Raw genomic sequence first — 22622 nt, forward strand, 5'->3', positions numbered from 1 at the left:
TTGAAACGTAGCGCCCTTCAAAATCACTTAGGTAAGCAGATAAATCCCAACTGGTACAACCCAGAGCCTGCACCAAGCACGGAGAGGCTGCCTTTAGCTGCTATGCGGTCCGTCTCTGGAACTGTCTTCCAATATACATTACGACCTCTCCCACCATTTCCATTTTTAAATCCAGATAAAAAACAAAACTTTTTCATGATGCCTTCCATTAACCTTTCCTTGCATCTGTGGTCTACTAGTTCTTTATCTGTACTGTGTTAAATTTATTCTATATGTATTTTATATGTTTACCTATTCTGTGTTGTTTTATCTTTGTTCTATATTTTAAAGTAAATAATTTGGTAACGATTCCTTTTACAGTTCTTAATTACTAAGTACTTACATGGTAATTACATAGTAAGTTAAAGTGTATGATTGTGTAATTAAAGTGAATACTTGTAATAAAGTGTAGTTATTGTATAAAGCAGTATATACTGGGAATGATTAATAAAAATAAAAACTAGAATTGAACCTGAGTTACATGGTAATAACATTTTAAGAACTCAGAAACAATGATACACTTTAACTCACTATGTAATTACCATATAAGTACTAAGTAATTAGAGGACTGTAAAAGAAAGCGCTACCAATAATTTGCTTTTATTTTGTGTACTATGTTCTGTGTCAATATTCTTTGATTTTATTTTACACAACATGATGTGACATTTTTACTAATTCATTTCACTTGTGATTGTTTTATTGGGCTACTGTATTGTGTGTGAAATGGGCTATATAATAAACTTGACTTGAGAAAGCGTTCATAATCATGTTTTATTATTATATTTGTGAATAAATGAAAAAAACAACAACTCAGAAGTACCCCTGAAGGACTTAGTTGTTTATCCTTTTATCAAAACTCATTTAGAACCTGAAAGGGTTAATGCAATTATCTAATCAACCAATCACATGGCAGTTGCTTCAGTGCATTTAGTGGCGTGGTCCTGGTCAAGACCATCTCTTGAACTCCAAACTGAAAGTCAGAATGGGAAAGAAAGGTGATTTAAGCATTTTTGAGCGTGGCATGGCTGTTGGTGCCAGACGGGCCGGTCTGAGTATTTCACAATCTGCTCAGTTACTGGGAGTAGACGCGCACCAAGCATTACATCAGACCATTTCTAAATCAGCACCTTCACAACACTTTTTGTTTGCTTCTCGAAACTGCTTCAAAGAAAAACAAAACATCAAAGGTTTCTCCCACATTCTTTACAGAAAATAAATCTTTTTCAGTTTGTTTATAGGTCATGAAATCAAGAGAAAAATAAAATTGGTCACAATGAATTGATAGAGCATCTCAAATACAACATTTATTTACTCTTACGTTTGCCAGGGCTTTTAATGAAACCGCTAAAAATAATAAAAATATGTGTTTTATTAGTCCCATTCTGAACACACAGGTGTGTTTTATTCTGCTCCAGCAGGTGGCGCTAGTGCACCTTTACGCTAGTCATTGACCACCAGAAGAAGCAGAAACCGAAAGCTGCTAGCAGAGCTAGCTTGTTGTTGTGGTGTGCGAGGAGAATATTTGAGGCTCTGCAGTAAAAATGTCTTCACTTCAGTCTCTGGGAGAGTTGATCAGCTAAAGCGACTAACTGCTGCTGCTGCCGAAATCTTCTCACCAGGCTGTGGAAACTTTCTTCTCCTCCTCAACAACTTGGTGGAGTTCTTTCCAGAACCAGAGAAGATATTCTGCGGTCTTCGTGACAATCGGAGCTCCAGAATCAGGTTGTGGGTGAGAAAAGCTTTTCTCTAGACTTCCTGCCCTCTGGATCTGCTGCTGTTCCTTTGGCCAGAACCAAAGCGTTGGATCTTTAATCTCCTGCGTTGTTCTGAAGCAGCATCTTATTCAGCTCTCCTGCTTTGTTTCTATTGCAGCTGTTAGCTAAACACGGCTAAAGAAAACCTGCTACCACTTCAGGATCATCCATCAGCTGGGACTGATTCATCGTGTGTTCTTCACCACCTGGACCTGGACAGCATGGACACAGGTACTGGTGGATGAATGAATGAATATATTGTCAGTATATCGTGGGACATTACAGTGAAATTATGAGAATGGGGTTCAATCTTTAAAATAATGATCTGTATATGTTTAGCAATCCTGGGGTTCTAAAAAACCCCAAAGCGTTTTACATCACAAACAGTCATTCACTCGTTCACAGACTGTTGTAGAACCTTGAAGTAGGGCTGCTCCATTATGACAAAAATAATAATCATGATTATTGGGACTGAAACTGAGATCACGATTATTTAAGACGATTTTTCTATTTATGTTGATTTTATTTGTTTTTATTCAGTCATAAAATTGCTCAGGGCACAATCAGGACAAAAATAAATAAGAAACAAGATGATCACTAAAATAACTCCTGATTCCCAGTATAAAAAGACCAATATACTTATAGCTCATAGTTTATGACCCAAGGGCTATAGACCTTGGTTTAACTCATTTAAGTCTAACCAGTACAGACCCAAATACCAATATCTTGCAAATACTGACAGCAAGAATTATACAGTGGCATTTATAACAAATACATGCAAATAAATTGATGTTCACAAAATGTTGCATAACATTTATTGAAGTTGTGTCAAGGTGCTGTAGGAGAGTGCACTAGCACCGTGTCCTCAGACAGATTAGTTATTTATCAGCGTAAGGAACTTATTTCTACCTTATTTATAAACCATTTATTTACAGGTCCATCAGTTAATGTGATAATTGTCCCAACCACAGCTGCACCCCCACCCCGGTCTCACAGCAATCGGGGCAAGCTGCACGTGTGTTCCGCACGCGCACATTTAGCCGTTTTTAGCGGCTCAGGAGTCCGCAGGTACGGTGTGTGTCACTCACTCTGGTTATTCCAACAAGGAGCCGGCTCTGAGAGCCGTTTCTTTAGCGACTGACACATCACTGCATCATTCCCTTTCCTAATGTTGTGAAGAACGGTCAGGAGCGCAGGCGGAGTGTTTAGCTAACCTGCAGGAAATGTCGACGACAGTTATCCAGAAAGTAGCTAAGGGTTACCAGAGATGTTTCTGAGGTGTTCACTAGGTACTTTTAGGATTTAAAAAGTCAAGAAGGGGGTCTGAAAAGCTGTTAGAAATAGCGTCAAAGTCGCCAAGTTGGCAACACCCTAGGAGGAGCGCTTCATTTGCAACTCAGGGCAGCGCAAGTGGGAGGAGCAAATAATCGGCTTGTTTTGTTTTTTATAATCGTTCAAAACTCAGATCGTAAGGACAGAATGAATGGGGCCATGTATCGTGAGATTCTGAGCCAAAACCTCCTTCCATCAGTGAGAGCTTTGAAGATGAAACGTGGCTGGGTCTTCCAACACGACAATGATCCCAAACACACCACCCGGGCAACAAAGGAGTGGCTCCGTAAAAAGCATTTGAAAGTCCAGAGCCCTTTTCAGATAGACATTCTGGAACATTTGCGGACAATTCAATCCGGTTTTTAACCGGAACTGTGTTTTCAGACACACCACTTTTGTACCGGAACTTGTCCTTTCGGCTGCGTTCACACAGCAGGGAAAAGTTCCAGATGTCTCACGGCGGCGGGTGGGTGGTGGGGGAGAGAGAATCGGACTTATGTTAAGAAGAAGAAGAAGAAGAAAATATCATTTCTATAGCGCCTCTCAAGATAAAAATCACGAGGCGCTTAAGCATAATTCTGCGCACACGAAGACGCATAAGAGACCTGGATGATGAAGCTCAATGGTTAAAGGAATCACTGAAGCGGTGTAAAGCGCTCAGTCGCGCGTCTAGGCGGTACCGTAGGAGGCGAGCTTCCGTGGTTCGCCGCATGCTACAGGAGCAAGCTATCTAGGTGCGCACAGCGTCCCCCGGTCCCCTCCTCCTCCCCCTCCCCCTTGTCCAGAACTCTACCTCACCAGTCTGAATCAGCCACCCTGTCCGTAACAAGTCCGGACCTGTTACTAGGGGCTTCGTCCGGATAAATTCCGGAACACGTTATGCGGATGTTTGTATTCAGACACAAAGGTCTTACGGACAAAGTCCGGAACATTTCCGTTTTTCATGGCCTGTCTGAAGGGGGCTCTGGAGTGGCCTAGCCAGTCTCCAGACCTCAACCCCATAGAAAATCTGTGGAGGGAGTTGAAAGTCCGTGTTGCTCGGCGACAGCCCCAAAACATCACTGCTCTCAAAGATCTGCATGGAGGAATGGGCCAAAACACCAGCTACTGTGTGTGCAAACCTGGTAAAGACCTATAGTAATCCTTTGACCTCTGTTATTGCCAACAAAGGTTATGTTACAAAGTATTGAGTTGAATTTTTGTTAGTGACCAAATACTTATTTTCCGCCCTGATTTACAAATAAATTCTTTAAAAATCCTGCCATGTGAATTCATGGATTTTTTTTTTCACATTCTGTCTCTCACAGTTGAAGTGTACCTATGATGTAAATTACTGACCTCTGTCATCATTTTAAGTGGGAGAACTTGCACAATCGGTGGCTGACTAAATACTTTTTTGCCCCACTGTATATGTGTGTGTGTATATATATATATATATATATATATATATATATATATATATATATATATATATATATATATATATGTAACTCCCTCCAAGTTGAAAACGGACACAAGGCGTTCTTGAATTTTGACTGGCATTTATTGCACACAGGTGCCACCAACGGTGCCGTGAGAACTGTACAAATGACATAGAATAATCAATTCCACAATAAATCGTTCTCATAGAGAATAAACAATGAAACACTAATACACAAGATAAAACACTCACAATTTGCATTTACAAATTACCCGTGACCACCATAGACTCGACAGTTCTGTCACAAACAAACATCTTATTTTCCCATCACGACATAAACACACACATTGCATACCTCATTGGCCGCATTAACTTGCAGGGGTTAATAAAAAACACATCTTGCAGTGTCACTCCTTTCCGCAGCTGGAAAACGTCGTTGCATGCGTCTGCATAGCTCTACCAACGAATGATAGCGGTTAGCATGCTGCCGCCTATCAAGTGTGGCGTGCAACTGAAAATATTGTCAACCCCGAAACAACAAACTAAACATTGGTTCCACCCTGGAAATATTCTGTAAACCATTTAAATGTGCGCTTAACGTATACATTATTAAAAATAAAATATTCTTAGCTTATTTATCGTAACTTGAACCATAAATTATCTCAAAACTGCATGACTGTGGCTGACGGCAGCCACAATATATATATATATATATATATATATATATATATATATATATATATATATAGTATTTAGTATATACATATATTATATTGGCCATATATAATATAATAAAATGACAATGATAATGATGATAATAACAATATAATAACAACAATAAATCTCCCAAAATGCTAATTAGTAAGATTCCTTTGCTTTGTAGTGCTCTAGCCTGCTGAGAGGTTAAAAGTGAAAGATTGTTACTGACAGCAGCTACATCTAAGTGTTTATTCATTTTCCTTTTGACTGAATAGTTGCTGATTTTATCTTGGAGACGTTTCTCCTCACATAAGCTTCAGATCTAAAGCTTGGGTTGTGAGTAGGAGGCTTAGAAGTTCTGGTCAGAAACAAACACGCTGATTGTGATGGAAGTTTTTATTGTTCCTAAAGTAGAAATCTGTTTTTATCTAAATGAAGTTCATGTTCTTGTTCCTTTTTCCCACATCATGTAGCCAGTATCACTCATGGTGTAAATATAAAGGTATGGTGGTCTGTAACATCATGTGTTTGTGTTTCCTACAGATGTTCCACAGCTGGTGCTGGTTAAAGAAGAAGCTCCTGAAGAACAGAGTGCTGGTGTGGACCAGCAGGACCCAGAACATCTCCACATAAAGGAGGAACAGGAGGAGCTCTGGACCAGTCTGGAGGGAGAGCATCTCTGTTTGAAGGAGGAGACTGAAGCTGTCGGGTTTCCTGTTACTGCTGTTTCTATAAAGAGTGAGGATGATGAAGAGAAACCTCTCATCTCACAGCTTCATCAGCAGCAAATAGAAGACAGAGATGTTCCAACCAGCAGCTCAGCTGACCAGATGGCAGCAGAAACTGGTGGAGGAGCAGGAACTAGCAGGAACCCAGATCTGACCCCTCATGAACAAACATCTGATTCTTCAGAGACTGAAGTTAGTGGAGATGATGATGATGATGATGATGATGATGGTGTGAATCGGGACTCTGAGCTGTCAGACTCTGGGTCTGAAACTGGAGATGAAGATGATGACTGGAATGAGAGCAGGTCTTCTGAGTCAGATGGTAAGTCTGTCAACAAGTTCTTCACAAGTGGTCTCTCCAGAGACACGTGAGGGAGACAAGTCATCCAGCAATAAGGTCTTCAGGCTGTTTGGTTCATAAGAAATGTGTTAGAGTGAAGCAACATGTAGACTCGTGCAGGAAAGTCCAGAAGAAACCTAAATCATTTAGTCCTGATGAGTGTGGAGAAAGGTTTACTACAAATGTAAATAAACAAATCACATGAGAGTCCACACATAGCAGCTGCTGTTCCAGAGTATGGGCCAGCCTCATCCCACCCATACTCTGCTTCTGGCCGCTAACAAGATGGCGCCTGTGTTTGGAATAGCCACAGGTCCGTTTCCACATTCCCGCCTGGCCACGGGGCAGCGCTGTGTCTCCGTCCATGTTTCCTCGGGTCTGTTCATCCTGGTTCTTCAGTGGTTTCCCTTCCTGTTCCCTCCATGAGTGGACTTTACACACCGTGGATCTGACCTGCTAACTCCAGCTGTTTCTGCTTCTGGCAGGATCCTGGTGTAGGTACCCAGGAGTCCAGATGCTGCAGGATGAAGTGTAGAGCCATGCTGATGGTGTAACGTGATGGAAGTGGTTACTTTTACTGAATGATCAATAAGATGTGATATTCCATCTAATTATAAATGATCAATCTTATTGGTCTTTGAATATTTGATTTAATACGACCTTAGGAACACACACTTCATATTAATTCAGACAGAGTCAAGAATATAGTTTATAAAAATTAGTTTAATTCTATATTTCTAAACTAATGATTACATGACTGTTAGGGATTTTATCAATAACCCAATACCTGCAGCTGGAGAGAGAGGAGAGACAACAAGCAGACAAGTCTCCAAACTGCAATCAGGGGCAGAAGCTCAAGGCAACTGCCCCGAGTTTCTGCTCTCAGAGTTTATTTATAACAAAGATAAGTGTGTGTGTGTGTGTGTGTGTGTGTGTGTGCGTGCTTTTAGACATAGAATAATACATTCAGTTAATAATAAACATAACATAATCCCTCCTGTTTATCCGAATAGGATAACCAAACAAAAATAAAACAAGAACAAATAAAGTAATCAAAACCTTCAAAACCTCTCGATTCACTGCGCTTCTCTCTCCAGCTGCTCTCAGGCCCTGTCCACACGTAGGCGGGGTTTTTTAGAAACGAATATCCGCCCCTCCAAAAACTTGCATCCACACCACCTCGTTTAAAAAAACTCTGTCCACACGTACCCGGATAAATACGTTGTTAAGGACATGCCAGACCTGTAGGCAGCAGTACTTCCCCCGTTCTTAACCTCGTCCTTCGTCTGTGGTCTTCCGCAAGGAGCAGTAATTCCGTTTGCAAAAACAAACAAGCAGAAAGCGCTTGGACAATTGATGGATCGGGTAGTGACAGAGCGCAGCTCTGAGGGCTTCCATGCTGCCGGCTAGTGTAAACACAGGTCGCACACGTGATGTCAGCATTTTTTGTTGCGGAAAGTGACGTTGCGGACCTTAAAACTCCGGTTTTGTCTGTCCACACGCAGACACCCAAAACGGAGAAAACGCAGATCTTCACTTTGGCCGGAGTTTTTAAAAAGATCCGTTTTTGTGTGGGTGACAGGCCAAAACGTAGAAAAATATCTACGTTTTGGCAGATCCCCGGCTACGTGTGGACAGGGCCTCAGTCTGGCTTTTCAACTGTTTGTGCAGACCTCTTAATCAGCTGATGTGCACCAGCTGCCCTGTGGGGAGCAGCAGCAGGCCAAAGGGTTCCAGATAATGGCTCCCTCTGGTGGGGGAATTTAGCTGGATCATGGGGTTCACCTCACAGGATGAACAGAGGGAGATAAACTCATCAGCCCAAACACAGGGGGCTGTAACATGAGTGTGAATTAGTCTCATAAAATGTTTAAAAATATATGATGATCCCTGATCATTTTTGTCAGGCATATTTTTTCGTTTCTCTGAGCAGAGACTGTCTAAACGTCATGGTAGAAAATAGTTTGCATTTTGCAAAAAATCATGTTGATGAGTTTATTTTAATTATTCCTACAAGAAGTATGTAAATGCCAGAGCAGGTCACTACAAACCCCACAGACGGGAGGGGGCATTGTAGTTGTCACCTTTTTCCACAGCCCGAGTTTGCAGGTATGTTACCACCAGCGTAATTAGCAGTCTTACTGTATTTACGCTTATCCTTAGCCAGCAGTTTCAGGTAGGATTTAATGTCGCCGCTCTGGCCCCAGGTAAACATTTGACTATGGTTGCTGGAGTCTCCGCCACGTTTCTGACTATGGAGCTGCCAATTACCAGAGTTGGGTTGTCAATGGGTGCATCACTGAGTGACCCCAGCAGGGTCTAAAAAAATCCGGTCACAATCTATTTTTATCTGTCAACGTTTACTGTAGTTACGTTAATCACTTCAGACAAAAAGTTGGGTTGGGCATCGTTTGAATTTGAACGATTCCCCTGTTTCAATTCCAGTTCCTAACGATTCCTGATTCTTTCAAGGTCAAAAACATTACATTTTTCAAATGAGCCAACTAACCACAGGTCTTACTTGGACTTGAATTTTAATTCTATGAACAATAACATCACCTTTGTTTAGACTAAAACGTTTTCAAAAGAGAAACTAAAGAAAGACCGTCAGTGTGTTTATTTCTGACCATAACTCACAGCCTTCTACTCGCAACCAATGTGAAGAAGCCTCTAGGATGAGAAGAAAAACGTCTTCAAGATAACCAGAAATGTCCAGCTGTTTTTATATTAAAGCTCAGGATGATCATGTCCAGGATGACAGAGAATCTTCACCTAATGCAGGAAATGTGAGCAGAAGTGGAAGAAATCTAGGTCACAGCCCTCATTTGAAGACATGAGGTCTGCATGGTGTTCCTATCAAATGGCTGTAAAAAAGGCAAAATCCACTTTTTTATCTGATATTATTAGCTCTAATGAGCATAGCCTAAGAGTACTATTTTCTACCGTGGATGAGATTTGAAATCCTTCGTGTGCAGGTGGACTTAAAGTCTCCTCGACTACTGCTGAGAGGTTTCTGACATAATTTATTGACAAAACTGAAACTATTCAAGCTCAAATTCCCCAGCAATTTAGTTTTATTGATGAAGAAATCTGTTTTGACTCAACTATTTTGAATTCTTTTGACTCTGTATCCCCAGATATGTTGGATGAAATTGTTGGAAGGATGAAACCATCCAGCTCTGCACTCGACATCATTCCTTCCTCTATTGTTAAAAATGTTTGGCAAGTTATTTCAAATATGGTTCATAATGTAATCAACTCTAGTCTGCAGTGTGGGGAAGTTCCAAAGAGTCTGAAAAGAGCTGTAATCAAACCCCTTCTTAAGAAACCCGGTCTTGATGTCTTGGTATTATCCAATCATCGACCTATTTCTACGCTGCTATTTCTTTCTAAGGTTCTTGAGAAAGTCGTTTTTAAGCTATTGTCAGACCATTTAGAGCAGGGGTGTCAAACTCACACGGGGCCGAAATGAAACTCTGGGACGGAGTCGAGGGCCAAACTTAATATTTTTGAAAAAGTGACGGCAAATTTGCACATTTTCTTTATCAACATAAATGCAATTTTGAACCTTTAAATTTGGAAACAAACTTATTTCTGCATTAACACTGAATGTGGAATAACCAAATTACACACGAGCAAGTCAGTTTGAAATAAAAGGCATCAGTGGTATTCATTACTTGTGGTATAATCAGCATTTTTAAAATCTATGCAGGATTTATGTTTTCTTGTTTATTCATTTTTCTTATTTTTTATTCTCCTTTTTTACTCCTGTAATACGTGTCATCGCTGCTGTGACGTCTAGCTTTCCCCACTGAGGAACAATAAAGGGATTTCTATTCTATTCATCTATCTGCAGCCTTTCCACTTCCTGTTTACTGTAGGTTAAATCTTTTCTCACGGGCCAACAACAAAATAAAAATATCATTTTATCTTAAATGAAAATGCAACATCTCACCTGTTAACTTTCATGTTTTGGAGCAGAAAAAGAGCATAAAACCAACATATTTAAAGCTCAGTTTGTTACTGTGATGCTCACCTGTTCCAGCCAGATACCTGCATCATGGGGTTGATCTGAGCTGAGGAGGAGACTCCTGTTGTTTTGTTCATCTTCATCATAATAAAGACAACATTAGATGACAACAGGTGCTCACATAGGTTTGTGCTGATGAACATGTCTGAGCAGCTTGACCACGTTGTTGTGTGTCGGGGAGGAAACACGACGACAGAGTGGTGCTGGTTTGAGCGTGTCGCTGCTCGCTGGAGTTATATCAGCTCTGTCTGGACGTTAGTTGGAAAACTTTCTCTTTCAGTCATGAACACGTTACTGAGCGGCTAGAATCTCTGTTTCTGGGCGTCAACGTCAGAAAATAGCTGAGTGAACTCGGCGCTGAGTGAGAGGAGTGTAGTTTGTCCGAGACAGCGGAGCTGCAGACACCCGGCAGCAGGCGCTGGAAAAAACACAAAGGAGGGGGCGCGTCGGCTCCGTGCTGACGCCGCAAAGCATCATGGGAGTTGAAGTCTTTGCTGTGAAATCGGCCAGGGGGGCCAGTTTTAATATATTTTTGATATTTATCTCGTGGGCCACATAAAAATGCTCCGCGGGCCTTGAGTCTGACACATGTGATTTAGATAATAACAAATTTAAGAAGTTTTTCAATCAGCTTTTAGAACAAAGCTTAGTACTGAAACTGCACTTGTGAGAGTGTTCAATGATACTAATGTGGGTGACAGTCGTTTTATTACTCTTAGATCTGACCGCTGCTTTTGATACTCTTGATCATGTTATACTTCTCAATCGACTGGAGAATTTTTTTGGTCTCTGGTTCAGCGCTCTTCTGGATGAGTTCCTACCTGGCTGACAGGTATGTGACTGTTAAGATTGGTAGCTTCTGCTCAAGGTATGCTCCCCTGAAATTTGGGGTTCCACAGGGCTCTGTAGTAGGTCCTCTGCTTTTCATTTTATATTTGCTCCCTCTTGGGGCCATCTTTAGGAAATATGAGCTTGACTTCCATCTTTATGCTGATGACTGTCAGGTCTATGCTGCTGTTAAAGCTAAGGATTTAGCTCTGAGCTGTTTTCATGAGGTTAGTAATTGTGGATGGGTTGTAATTTTTTCCAGATTAATGAGTCTGACTGAGTTTATTATGTTTGCACCAAGTGGTGCTCCTGTAGTTACTCAGTCTCATATGATGTAAAGGATGTTGTGTCTAATTTGGGTGTTAAGAATGATTCTCAACTTAAATTTGATGTTCAAGTCAATAATGTGGTTCAAGTATGCTTTTTTCACCTAAAGAGTCTTTATAAGTCTTTTTGATGAGGAATCATTTTGAGAAGCTTATTCATGCATTTAATGCATTGTTACTTGCCATGCCCCTTTTTAGCCACACGATAGCCTCAGTGGCCCTTGCCTCGCCTGTCTCCCGGTCCTCAGCTGTGGTCAATTACAAAAATCACTTGGCAGCTGTTAAAAGTTGCTTCCAGCCACCAGTTCAGCAAGAGGGTCAAGGATAGTGCAGACTGGGAATAGTTTGGGCTATTCTCTTCTCCTTCGGTTCGCTTTTTGATGATATTCGGTTTGCTCGCTAGTTTTGGTAAATAACTAGTTCTGAATTTGGATTTAGGATAAGACTTTTTGGCAATTTGCCTGTGGACCGGCTATTTGACCTCGATTTAGGATCTCCCCTTTTGTATTTATATAGTAATATTATCGGTTGTTTATCCCCACCCCCTCCTGGGTTGGCGCATTTCGTTATCTCCCTTTTGGACTATATCTCCTTTTGTTTTTTGTATATAGATTCCCTTTTAGTATTGTAAATATTCGTTTTGTAATAAAGATTCTTGTTTTGTTAAGCGACACAGCCAGGGTCCGAAATTAAATTTTTTACTCACCGGTCAAGTTGGCTGGTAGATGATAAAAATCTACCGGCCAAGCATATTTTTTACCGGCCAAAATTCTAAATGATTTAGATCTACCTAAAGCATGTTATTCTATATTATGTTGATTCCAGAGTGACAAAATAACTAAAACATCAATTAATAAGAAAATCAACTCTTTTGTCATTTTTACTATTTATTTATTTATTTTAGAGATGTTTTTATGAACTCTTTCATTGAAATCTAGTCAGAGTCCTTGTTTTCTCTGTCCATGAAGTCTGGCCTCCTGCGTCTCACACCGTCTTTGTGCCAAAGCATTACAGCCTCATTTGGGTCATAGTCCTTGATCTCTGGAGAACACAGCTGCACCATGAGAATATCTGAAAGTGTGTCAGGGCTAGGGTTGTCACTGTAACCGGTGTAGCGGTAAACCCCGGTAAAACAGTTGACAATAATAATAACCGTCTTGTTTAAAAAAAAAATTATCTCGGTGGATTACCGTGGCTGCGGTGTAGGCGCGGTGACCCTTACCAGCCACCGTATCATCTGCTGAAGTTGCCGGCGGCACATGTGCACTTTGTTGTTTACGACCAAAACTTTCTTTAAGCTAAAGCTGAAATAATGGCAGGAGACGGCACTCGGGACATTTATTATCCCTCAAAGAAGACAAAGTCGGAAGTATGGGCATTTATTGGATATTTGAAGAATGCCGAGGGACAGTTGTCTGTGAAAGGCAGCAACGCTACGTGGCCATCATAATGTAGCCATTGTCTCACGACTCCGCCGTCTCCGGTTTGCCACTTTTCACAAAATCTTCTGGTTGCCACTGGTCCTGGTGGTTTTTCTTCCAGTTCGACGAGTTTTCCTGTGGAAGGCTGGCTGACTTCATTTAAAAACCGCCACATTTCACCGCTAGTTTTAACACGAAGCTAACTGCTAACTTGATTAACTGATTGAATGGGATAGGTGGAAATGACGTTGGATGCGGCGCTCACGTTTCACGTACGTTTGTGTACGTTGCGTGCAGGCGGGAGGAGTATCAGAAATCCATGGAAGATGACTGATAAACATAACTAATTTGGTGCAAACATTTACTCGCCAGGTGGCAGGTAGAGCTCAAAAATTTACTCGCCAAATGGAGCAATTTGCTCGCATTTGGCGAGTGTTAATTTCAGACCCTGGACACAGCACTTTGTTTATTATTACAACCACCCACAATTTTTATTACTCCCCTCCTCATCTCTTCTAGAGAGCCAGGGACATAATATGCATTTTGTTTAGACTACTGCAATAGTCTTTACTTGGGTGGTGATCATGGGTGTATTGCTAGGCTGCAGCTAGTTCAAAATGCTGCAACCCGTCTCTAGACTGGCACTGGTCGATTTGATCATATCATTCCAGTTGTTGCCTCTCTGCATTGGATCCCAGTTCAGTTCTGTGTTCAATTTAAGATTTTGGTTCTGGCCTACAAATGTTTAAATGGCCTTTATCTGGAATTCTAGTGCCATATGAGCCATCTTGTGGATTAAGGTCAGCTGATCTAGTGAGCAGAACTAACTGTCATCACAAGCTGCTGATCTAGAAGCATGATGCTCATTATTATTTTATGGGTTACAGACGAGTGTTGATGCTCTGTGTTTTTATTTCTGCAGCAAGCCTTACATTCTCACCTCACTCCACCCACAGTTTCTTCTTAAAACACATACTGTATTACATTTACTGTTTAGACGCATTTTTTTTTATCCGTGTCCTGTCTGGCTGTGAAGCAAGCAGAATTGATGTCTGAATGCTGGTAACAAGCCTTACAGATTTATTCTCAGGTGGAGCATCAAAGCGTCTGCTTTAAATGTCGCGCCTGATACTTCAAATTTTATTGTTATTGTTTTTGAATGCTTTGTAATTCTGACCAGACACAGAGACAGAGGTGAAAGAGAAAGGAAAAGACAAATGGTGGGAAGAAGGGGGGGGGGGGGGTCCACAAAAATAAACAATAATGAACAAGAGTCTGCTTCTAGACCTGCAGGAAGAGAAGAGCAGAAAAAAATGGGACACACAAAAATACATCAGGAGCAAGCTATCACTGCGTCAACGTGATGATGAAATATAAAATCAACATTGTTTAACTGAACAATCACACGATAATTGTCGCGAGCACGTCCTATTTGTCGGTTCCTTTAAAACCTAGTTCCGTTAGAACTTATAAGACTGCGCTGCGTTCTCAGGGTTCGTGGGGCGTCGGTGAGTTTTATTGTACTAGATCCTGGTTTGGACTCCCTAAATTAGAATCAGTTTCCTATTTTAAGGAGAAATGATATGCCATACTTGTTTCTTTGTGAGAGCACACTTCCTTTTAGATACTCCCGTTATCTAGTGGATTTAGATACTAGGGCAAAGTTCAGCGGGTGGCCATCCGTCGCTGACAATTCTTTGGGTTATATTAGGATTAATTTGCGCCTCTGTCAGCTTTTGTGGGAGGTGGTTCCTAGAAAATGATTCTTGTTAGTTGATCAGGCTAACATTGATTTATTAATTTATCTAATTAATCCAACCTTCCCACGCTGGCGGAGACTTTTCCACACTTGCAAACAGGGCCTAATTTAACCTACTAATGTTTTGGCTTTATCATCCTTAAACATCTCGTTACTCACAGGAGAGGAGAAGACTATCTTCTTTACTTAAGGTTTCTTTTTATTAATCTGTCACAAACCGTAAAGCAAATCCTGATAATTCAGGAACCTGTAATTAATGTGCTTACCTCTCCTTATGATAGGCCGAGGCTCCCACTTTAACCTTTAAAAAGGACCTGGAAGAATCAGGGATGTGGATTATTTTTCCAAAAAGTTTATTACAAGATTAAAAAATACAAAAAATTGGTAAATATAAAACTGATCTCTTCCCCCAAGGAAAGATTAATCCTAATAATTAACTAAGAATAATGAGTTGGCTTACACCAACTCTAAATCTTCTTCTCTTCAGGCTAATGCCCTCTAACACATGCTCACTAACTCTCCTGCTGCTCCTTGACCTGTCATCCTCCGTCCAGAGGATGGAGGATGACCTCTTCTATCCCAAATCTGCTCTGTCTCTCACTGTCGTCTGCCCCGTGTTTCAGCTCGGCTTCTAGCTGCTCTTTTTATACTCTTCTTGGGTCAGCTTAGACAAGGTAAAAAGTTTTCTAGTTACACATATATCATTACCTCATGACAGTAAGGTCATGGGGTCATTCATCAGTTTCATACTTTTTAGCTCAACACAAGACATTTGGTGTCATCTTTGCAGCAGATCTTCAGTTTCTTCCGAAGTCCAGCATTCTTCATGAAGGCTTTTCGGTTCCTGATGAGCTCTTTTCACTCTGTCTCCTTCAGTCCCACTTCTCCTGCTGACGGTTGAGTCAGACACTTCTTGACCTTTTGCCCAATTTTACTCCCAGAAGCAAGTTCTGATCCCTTGGATTCTTCATGAAGGGTTTGTCCACTTCTGAGATGCTTTATCTTCAGTTGATCTTCTTTTGTCCCAGCTTGGATGCTTGTTGTGCAGTTGGGCCCCTGTCTTCTGGCTGATTTTACTCGCATAAGCAAGTTCAGTGTGTTTCAGTGTGGGTCCAATCTTTTCTCTGTGGCCCACCTGTTGACTCCGTTTCTTGCCACTGTCTTTGGCATGTGGGAACTTGCAACATAATAAATCATAGTGCATTTAGTGGCAACGACAGCCTTGAGACAAGTGTTGAACGTGCCCAAGCCCATACTTTGAGAGCACCATGTGAGCACCTTTGTGTGTACACGCGCTTGTTTATGCAAGGTTTCTCTATAGGAGCGTCCAATAAAGAGTGCGAGGGACCACAGATCTGCCCCCAAAGACGCGTAGGAGACGGGGGGAGCCCCAAGTCCCAGAGACCAGGCGCTGCCCCAGAAAACAGGAACCCCAAGGGGACTGCAACCAGAAAGCCCCCCCGCCCCCCTCGAGAGGCGCAGAGGATCGCCCCGGGGGCCACAACCAGCAGCCGGCAGAGCCCCGAGAGATATCAGCGGCAAGCCCACAGGCCTGCCCGCCGCCTCCCACCCCCTAGCCGGCCGAGCCCGGGACCCAGCGACCCGGGACCCAGGGGCGACCACCCCCGCCGGGGACCCAGCAGAGCCCAGGGACCCAGACCCCACCAGGCAGCCACCGGGATCGACCAGGCAGGTGCCAAAGATCTTAAACCCCCTGACCCGGGAGCCACGAACACTCAGGCAGACCAAGGCACCACACCCCACACCAGGTGTGGCAGGGGGAGGGGAGACGAAGATCTATATCATCAAAGGAGGTCCCAGGAGAGGGGAGGAGTCAAAGGCCCCACCTGACATATACAGTCATACACAAACACAGTCACACAATCCATCCCTCATGCTCACACATACAACCAAAGACATAAAAATACACGCCGGACACCCACTCATGCTCCCCATACACACCCTATTCACTCTGGTCCCAGTACTGATGCACATGGGGTACAACCATCACCGGTAACCAGAGTTTGACCCTTTCTGCTGGGGTGCTGATGAGCAGGCTCCCCCGCCCAACGCCGAGCACAGCAACCCACCACCCCAACCAGATGGCCAGATCTCCCTCCTAGTCCCCAGCCCCAGGAAGCCAAGCAAGAACAGAGGTGTGCTAAGACCCCTAGTCTCCCTCCGCCTGCTCCATTATAGTGTTGTGTGTTGATGAGGTGTATTCCATGGCTGTGGTGAGCGGGCAGTGCAGGCATTGTCTGGCCTATGCCAGCGGATGCCACCGCACCACCCCACTTGCACCCACAGTCCTGCCCATGCTCTGTGTTTGTATTTCTGCAGCGAGCCTTACATTCTTACCTCTTTCCACCCAGTTTCTTCTTAAAACACGTATTACATTTACTGTTTAGACGCATTTTAACGAGCTTCTTCCGCGCCTTGATTTCGTTGTAGGATACAAACTTTACAGCACTCTCACGGAGTAAAGGTTCAGCAGATATGTTTGTTTACATTTTTGCCCCTGCGCGTCTACAGTGTTAGGGAAAGGAAGGGAGGGGCTGACGCGATGCTACTGTCAGGGTATCTCTAGGCTCCACAGTAGCAGCGACGGACGGCTGGTTTGACCGGCTCTGAGAGGCGCTAATCAGAATTTGCAGATAGATTTTTTTTCCTTCTATCAATTGCATAGTGATGTCTGGACTTAAAAGCAACTCATTAGCTACATAGTTATTTGTTAAAGTAATGCATTACCATAAATACTCCATGCTTTTGTAATTTCTAGGCTTGATTACTGCAGCTCGCCATATGCAGGGTTGTGTCAGTCTTCACTGCGTCGCCTTCAGGTTGTGCGGAACAGCGCAGCCAGGTTCCTGACTGGGACCATGAAACGGGACCACATCAGTCCGGTTCTGGCCTCCCTGCACTGGCGTCCGGTTTGCTATCGTTCACACTTCAAACTCCTCGTCTTTGTTTTTAATTTCTTCCAGGGTGGTGCTCCCCCTATCTGGCCACGCTCCTGAACAGACACTCCCCATCACGCGCTCTGCGCTCCTCTGACCAAGGCCTGCTCGTTGTCCCTCGTTCTAGGTGTCGTACTCGCAGGGACTGGGCTTTCTCAGTCCTAGCACCGTCACTATGGAACCAGTTGCCACCCTCAGTTAGGCTGTCCCCATCTCTGCCAGTCTTCAAGAGTCGCCTAAAAACCCACCTCCTCCGCTTGGCGTTTCCTGAACATGTTTGAATTTGGCCCTCTTTTATGTTGACTTTATCTCACCGTTTTCATTAGTTCAATTTTTCCCTTGTTTTACACATTTGTCTTCTACTAGAATGTTTCACCTTTTTTGTAATTTGTAATCTGTAATTTGAATTGCTTTTATTTTCTGATTTATTCACTTTATTTAACTTTGTACTGTTCCATGTTCAGCGCCTTGGGCTTCCTGACAGGGTTGCGGAAGGCGCTTTATGAATAAAGCTGTGATTGATTGATTGATAAATAGTTATGTGTTTACCAACATTTTTATGTATATTACTGATTGGAAAAACATGCCTAGGTATTTTGTCTTCTCTTTTTACTGAATATTTTTCTTTTATATATTTCTGCTTGGTTCACTGCAGTTTCAAGGAAGAGAGAAGAGACGGCTGAGAAACATCTGCTCTTACATTTCCACAACCAGCAAATGAAAGACGGAGGTGTCCCACCCAGCAGCTTGGCTGGGCAGATGGCAGCAAAAGTTGGTGGAGGAGCAGAAACTAGCAAGAACCTAGATCTGTACCCTAATGAAAAGACATCCGATTCTTCACAGATTGAAGTCAGTGGAGAAGATGAAGATGATGTGAATCTATACTCTGAGCGTTCAGACTCTGGGCCTGAAACTGGAAACGGAGACCATGGCTGTAATGAGAACAAGTTTTCGGAGTCAGATATTAAGGCCATCAACAAATCATTTAGCTGCCCTGTGTGTGGTATACGGTTCCTCCACAAGTGGTCTCTTAAGAAACATGTGAGAGTGACAAGTCATTCAGCAGTAAAGTTGTCAGAGTGTTTGGTTAATACAAAATGTGTGAAAGAGAAGCAACATGGAGGCTCATGTAGAAAAGTCCAGAAAGAACCAAAATCATTTATTTGTGATGACTGTGGAAAAAGATTTAGCCTAAAGTCCAGTTTAACCCGTCATATGAAAGTCCACACAGGAGAGAAGCCTTTTGCCTGTGAGCTCTGTGGATACAGATGTACCCAAAAGGCACATTTAAACACACACATGAGAGTCCACACAGGAGATAAGCCTTTTGCCTGTGAGCTCTGTGGATACAGATGTACCCAAAAGGCAAATTTAAATGATCACATGAAAGTCCACACAGGAGAGAAGCCTTTTGCCTGTGAGTTCTGTGTATACAGATGTACCCAAAAGGCAAATTTAAATGATCACATGAAAGTCCACACAGGAGAGAAGCCTTTTGCCTGTGAGCTCTGTGGATACAGATGTACCCAAAAGGCAAGATTAAGCAGACATATGAGAGTCCACACAGGAGAGAAGCCTTTTGCCTGTGAGCGCTGTGGGCAAAGATTTAGCCATAAACATAGTTTAAACACACACATTAGAGTCCACACAGGAGAGAAGCCGTTTGCCTGTGAGCTCTGTGGATACAGATGTACCAAAAAGTCACATTTAAATGATCACATGAAAGTCCACACAGGAGAGAAGCCTTTTGCATGTGAGCTCTGTGGGAAAAGATTTAGCCGTAAAAATAGTTTAAACACACACATGAGAGTCCACACAGGAGAGAAGTCTTTTGCCTGTGAGCTCTGTGGATACAGATGTACCGAAAAGGCAAGTTTAAACAGACACATGAAAGTCCACACAGGAGAGAAGCCTTTGCCTGTGAGCTGTGTGGGCAAAGATTTAGCCGAAAGACAAATTTAAAGAGACATATGAGCATCCACACAAGGCTCGAGGGATTTGTTTAACAACAGTTCTTCCAAATGTGCTATTTAGTTTTTTTTACAACCTTAATATTAGTCTTGTACCTCTGCTCAGCTATCGTTGATCAAGTCCGTACTCGGCCCTTGAGCCACCTCTTCCTTTGATTTTCATTTTCAAATCTCCTTTGTTTTTTTAAACTCAGACCTTAACCAAACATTTGAGATGTTCATTCATGAATTCTGAATACAAAAAAAATATTAAAGATTAAGAAAAAACTGTTATACCCTCCTGTATTTAAGAAACAGACACGACAACAGGCACATGATGGTTGTAGTACAAAACCCACTGCAATTTAAAGCTGTTAGATACCGGTGGCGTCTTTTTTAAATAATTTATATGTATATAAAATAATAGCATACAATGTTGTAATAACTGCACCTTAAAAAGAATTTGTCTTTATTAGGGCTGAAACGATTCCTCAAGTACCTCGAATAATTCGAGTACAAAAAATCCTCAAGTCAAATTCTCTGCCTCAAAGCTTCGTTTAATTCATGTTGTATTAATTCATGGCTTTGCAATCGCCCTTGGTCATGTTTCACCTGGACCGAAATAAGTGACGCACATACACACTGCACTGAATGCACACGCGAGTAGCGAACGCAACTTAACTTTTAAGCCATGGTGGACAATGTGGACCCCGGTGGAGTGCGAAAAAGACACAAAATGTCAAAGGTGTGGGACCATTTTTCACGTCGTAAGGCGGAAAACGTACTCCAGTGTAAATACTGTAAAATGGATTTAGCCTACCACAACACCACATTCCTCGATGCTGCAACCTGACCAGGAAACATCCACATGTAAATGTCACTTCTGCAAGCGGACTCGGAGCCTCTACAACAGGGGTGTCAAACTCAAACTCACACGGGGCCGAAATGAAACTCTGGGATGGAGTCGAGGGCCAAACAATATTTTTTAAAAAGTGACAGCAAATTTGCACATTTTCTTTATCAACATATATGCAATTTTGAACCTTTAAATTTTGAAACAAACGTATATCTGCATTAACACTGAATGTGGAATAACCAAATTACACACGAGCAAGTCAGTTTGAAATAAAAGGCATCAGTGGTATTCATTACTTGTGGTATAATCAGCATTTTAAAAATCTATGCAGGATTTATGTTTTCTTGTTTTTATTCATTTTTCTTATTTTTATTCTCCTTTTTTTTCTCCTGTAATAAGTGTCATCTCTGCTGTGACTTCTAGCATTCCCCACTGAGGAACAACAAAGGGATTTTCTATTCTATTCATCTATCTGCAGCCTTTCCACTTCCTGTTTACTGTAGGTTAAATCTTTTCTCACGGGCCAACAACAAAATAAAAATATCATTTTATCTTAAATAAAAATGCAACATCTCACCTGTTAACTTTCATGTTTTGGAGCAGAAAAAGAGCATAAAGCCAACATATTTAACGCTTGGTTTGCTCCACTGGTTTACTGTGATGCTCACCTGTTCCAGCCAGATACCTGCATCATGGGGTTGATCTGAGCTGAGGAGGAGACTCCTGTTGTTTTGTTCATCTTCATCATAATAATGACAACATTAGATGACAACAGGTGCTCACAAAGGTTTGTGCTGCTGAACATGTCTGAGCAGCTTGACCAGGTTCTTGTGTGTCGGGGAGAAATTAAAACATCAATATTTAAATTCTAATGATCTGGCTGCATGACGACCTCTCGCTTGGGCCACCGCTCTGAAGCATTTGACCGTTAAGGGTGTCGTAGATCATGTGCGTGGGTAGCACTGTAGGACATCCTGTTTAAACTTTTGATATCCCCTTTTTGATATCTTTTACGATGAAAAGAACACCTAAGCCATCGGGATCAGCATTCCGAAAGCGAAGGAAGGAGGAAGAAGAAAAAAAGACTGGCCCAAAGCAGAGGTATGTGGACTTTATAAATTTGGCAAAGGAACTTTTTGCATTACAATTTTAGCTAACTGCCTCTCCTGCCACACACGGTCCACGGATGGACCCTTGCTAGCTGTTTGCATTCAAAATACAGTAGATGCGTGCTGATTGCTGGTGGGAACCGCTAAAGTTTATTTACTAAATACATCCTGATAGGTAGACATGATAAGTATTTGTTTAACCGAAAGGTCATCGATCTTCTTTGATCACATTTTAGAGTGGTGAAGAATGGCCTCTGTGATCACTTCGTGAGACAAGATGAAGGTCCAAACTATATGTGTTGATTAAGTTACCCCGTTCAGCTGATTCTAAAGAATGTTGATTAAGTTACCGGTCAGCTGAAGAAATTGTGTAAACTTCTGGGTGTGTCTTCCTAAATAAAAGGAGCTCTAAGGCTTTGCCTGGTGTGCAAACTGCCATTGTGTCTGGTGTGTTTGATTCTCTCACCCTCTGCAAAGTATTTTCCCTTTGCAGAGTATTTCGATGTTGTATGTTTAAGGGTTGTTTACAATTTACCAAATTATGAATCTGATCCCTCTGTGTGTGTTCTGACTTTCTTTGAGGTAATATAGACGCAATATTAGAAATTACCCAACACATCCGTTAGCACTAGAACATTTTCCCAGGAAGGTTCTAACACAGTGCAGTTCATGGCCAAGATCTCATTTGGTCGGGAGGCCAACAAGTGACCCATGAAACTACCTGTAGCTGGTCCCTCCTTGGCTACCTGGCATCGTTCACAATTTTGACACCACGCCAATATGCTCTTGGACATATCTGGCCAGTAACACCTGAGCTTAAGCAGCTCCAATGTCCTTTCAATACCCTGGTGACTGTGGTTCTGGTGAACCTCCTTTAACACCTCCTCCTGCAATGCCTCCGCCAACACTAGCTGAAGTGTATCCTCGGTGGTCCTTGGGAGGGTAACCTGGCGAAATAGAACACCGTTACAGTCAACTAGACGTTTCCACTGTCTTAACAAGGTTAAGGCTGGCTGGGATAGTTTGTCGCGTTCCTCTTTATTAGGGTGCCTCCCCTTTCTCCAAAAGCCTAAGA

The 22622-nt window shown here is 42.2% G+C and overlaps 1 protein-coding gene across 1 annotated transcript; it reads left to right on the top strand.

Moving 5' to 3' along the window:
• Positions 1 to 873: 873 nt before the first annotated feature.
• LOC129156796 (gastrula zinc finger protein XlCGF57.1-like) lies at positions 874 to 22117 on the top strand. The gene is made up of 4 exons (XM_070548232.1): positions 874 to 1768; positions 1912 to 2024; positions 5788 to 6294; positions 18289 to 22117. The coding sequence occupies exons 2-4, from the start codon at positions 2015 to 2017 to the stop codon at positions 19593 to 19595; spliced, it is 1824 nt and encodes a 607-aa protein (XP_070404333.1). The 5' UTR covers positions 874 to 1768; positions 1912 to 2014; the 3' UTR covers positions 19596 to 22117.
• The last annotated feature ends 505 nt before the right edge of the window (positions 22118 to 22622 follow it).

Source organism: Nothobranchius furzeri, chromosome 2 (assembly GCF_043380555.1).
Source record: "Nothobranchius furzeri strain GRZ-AD chromosome 2, NfurGRZ-RIMD1, whole genome shotgun sequence".
Taxonomy (NCBI): domain Eukaryota; kingdom Metazoa; phylum Chordata; class Actinopteri; order Cyprinodontiformes; family Nothobranchiidae; genus Nothobranchius; species Nothobranchius furzeri.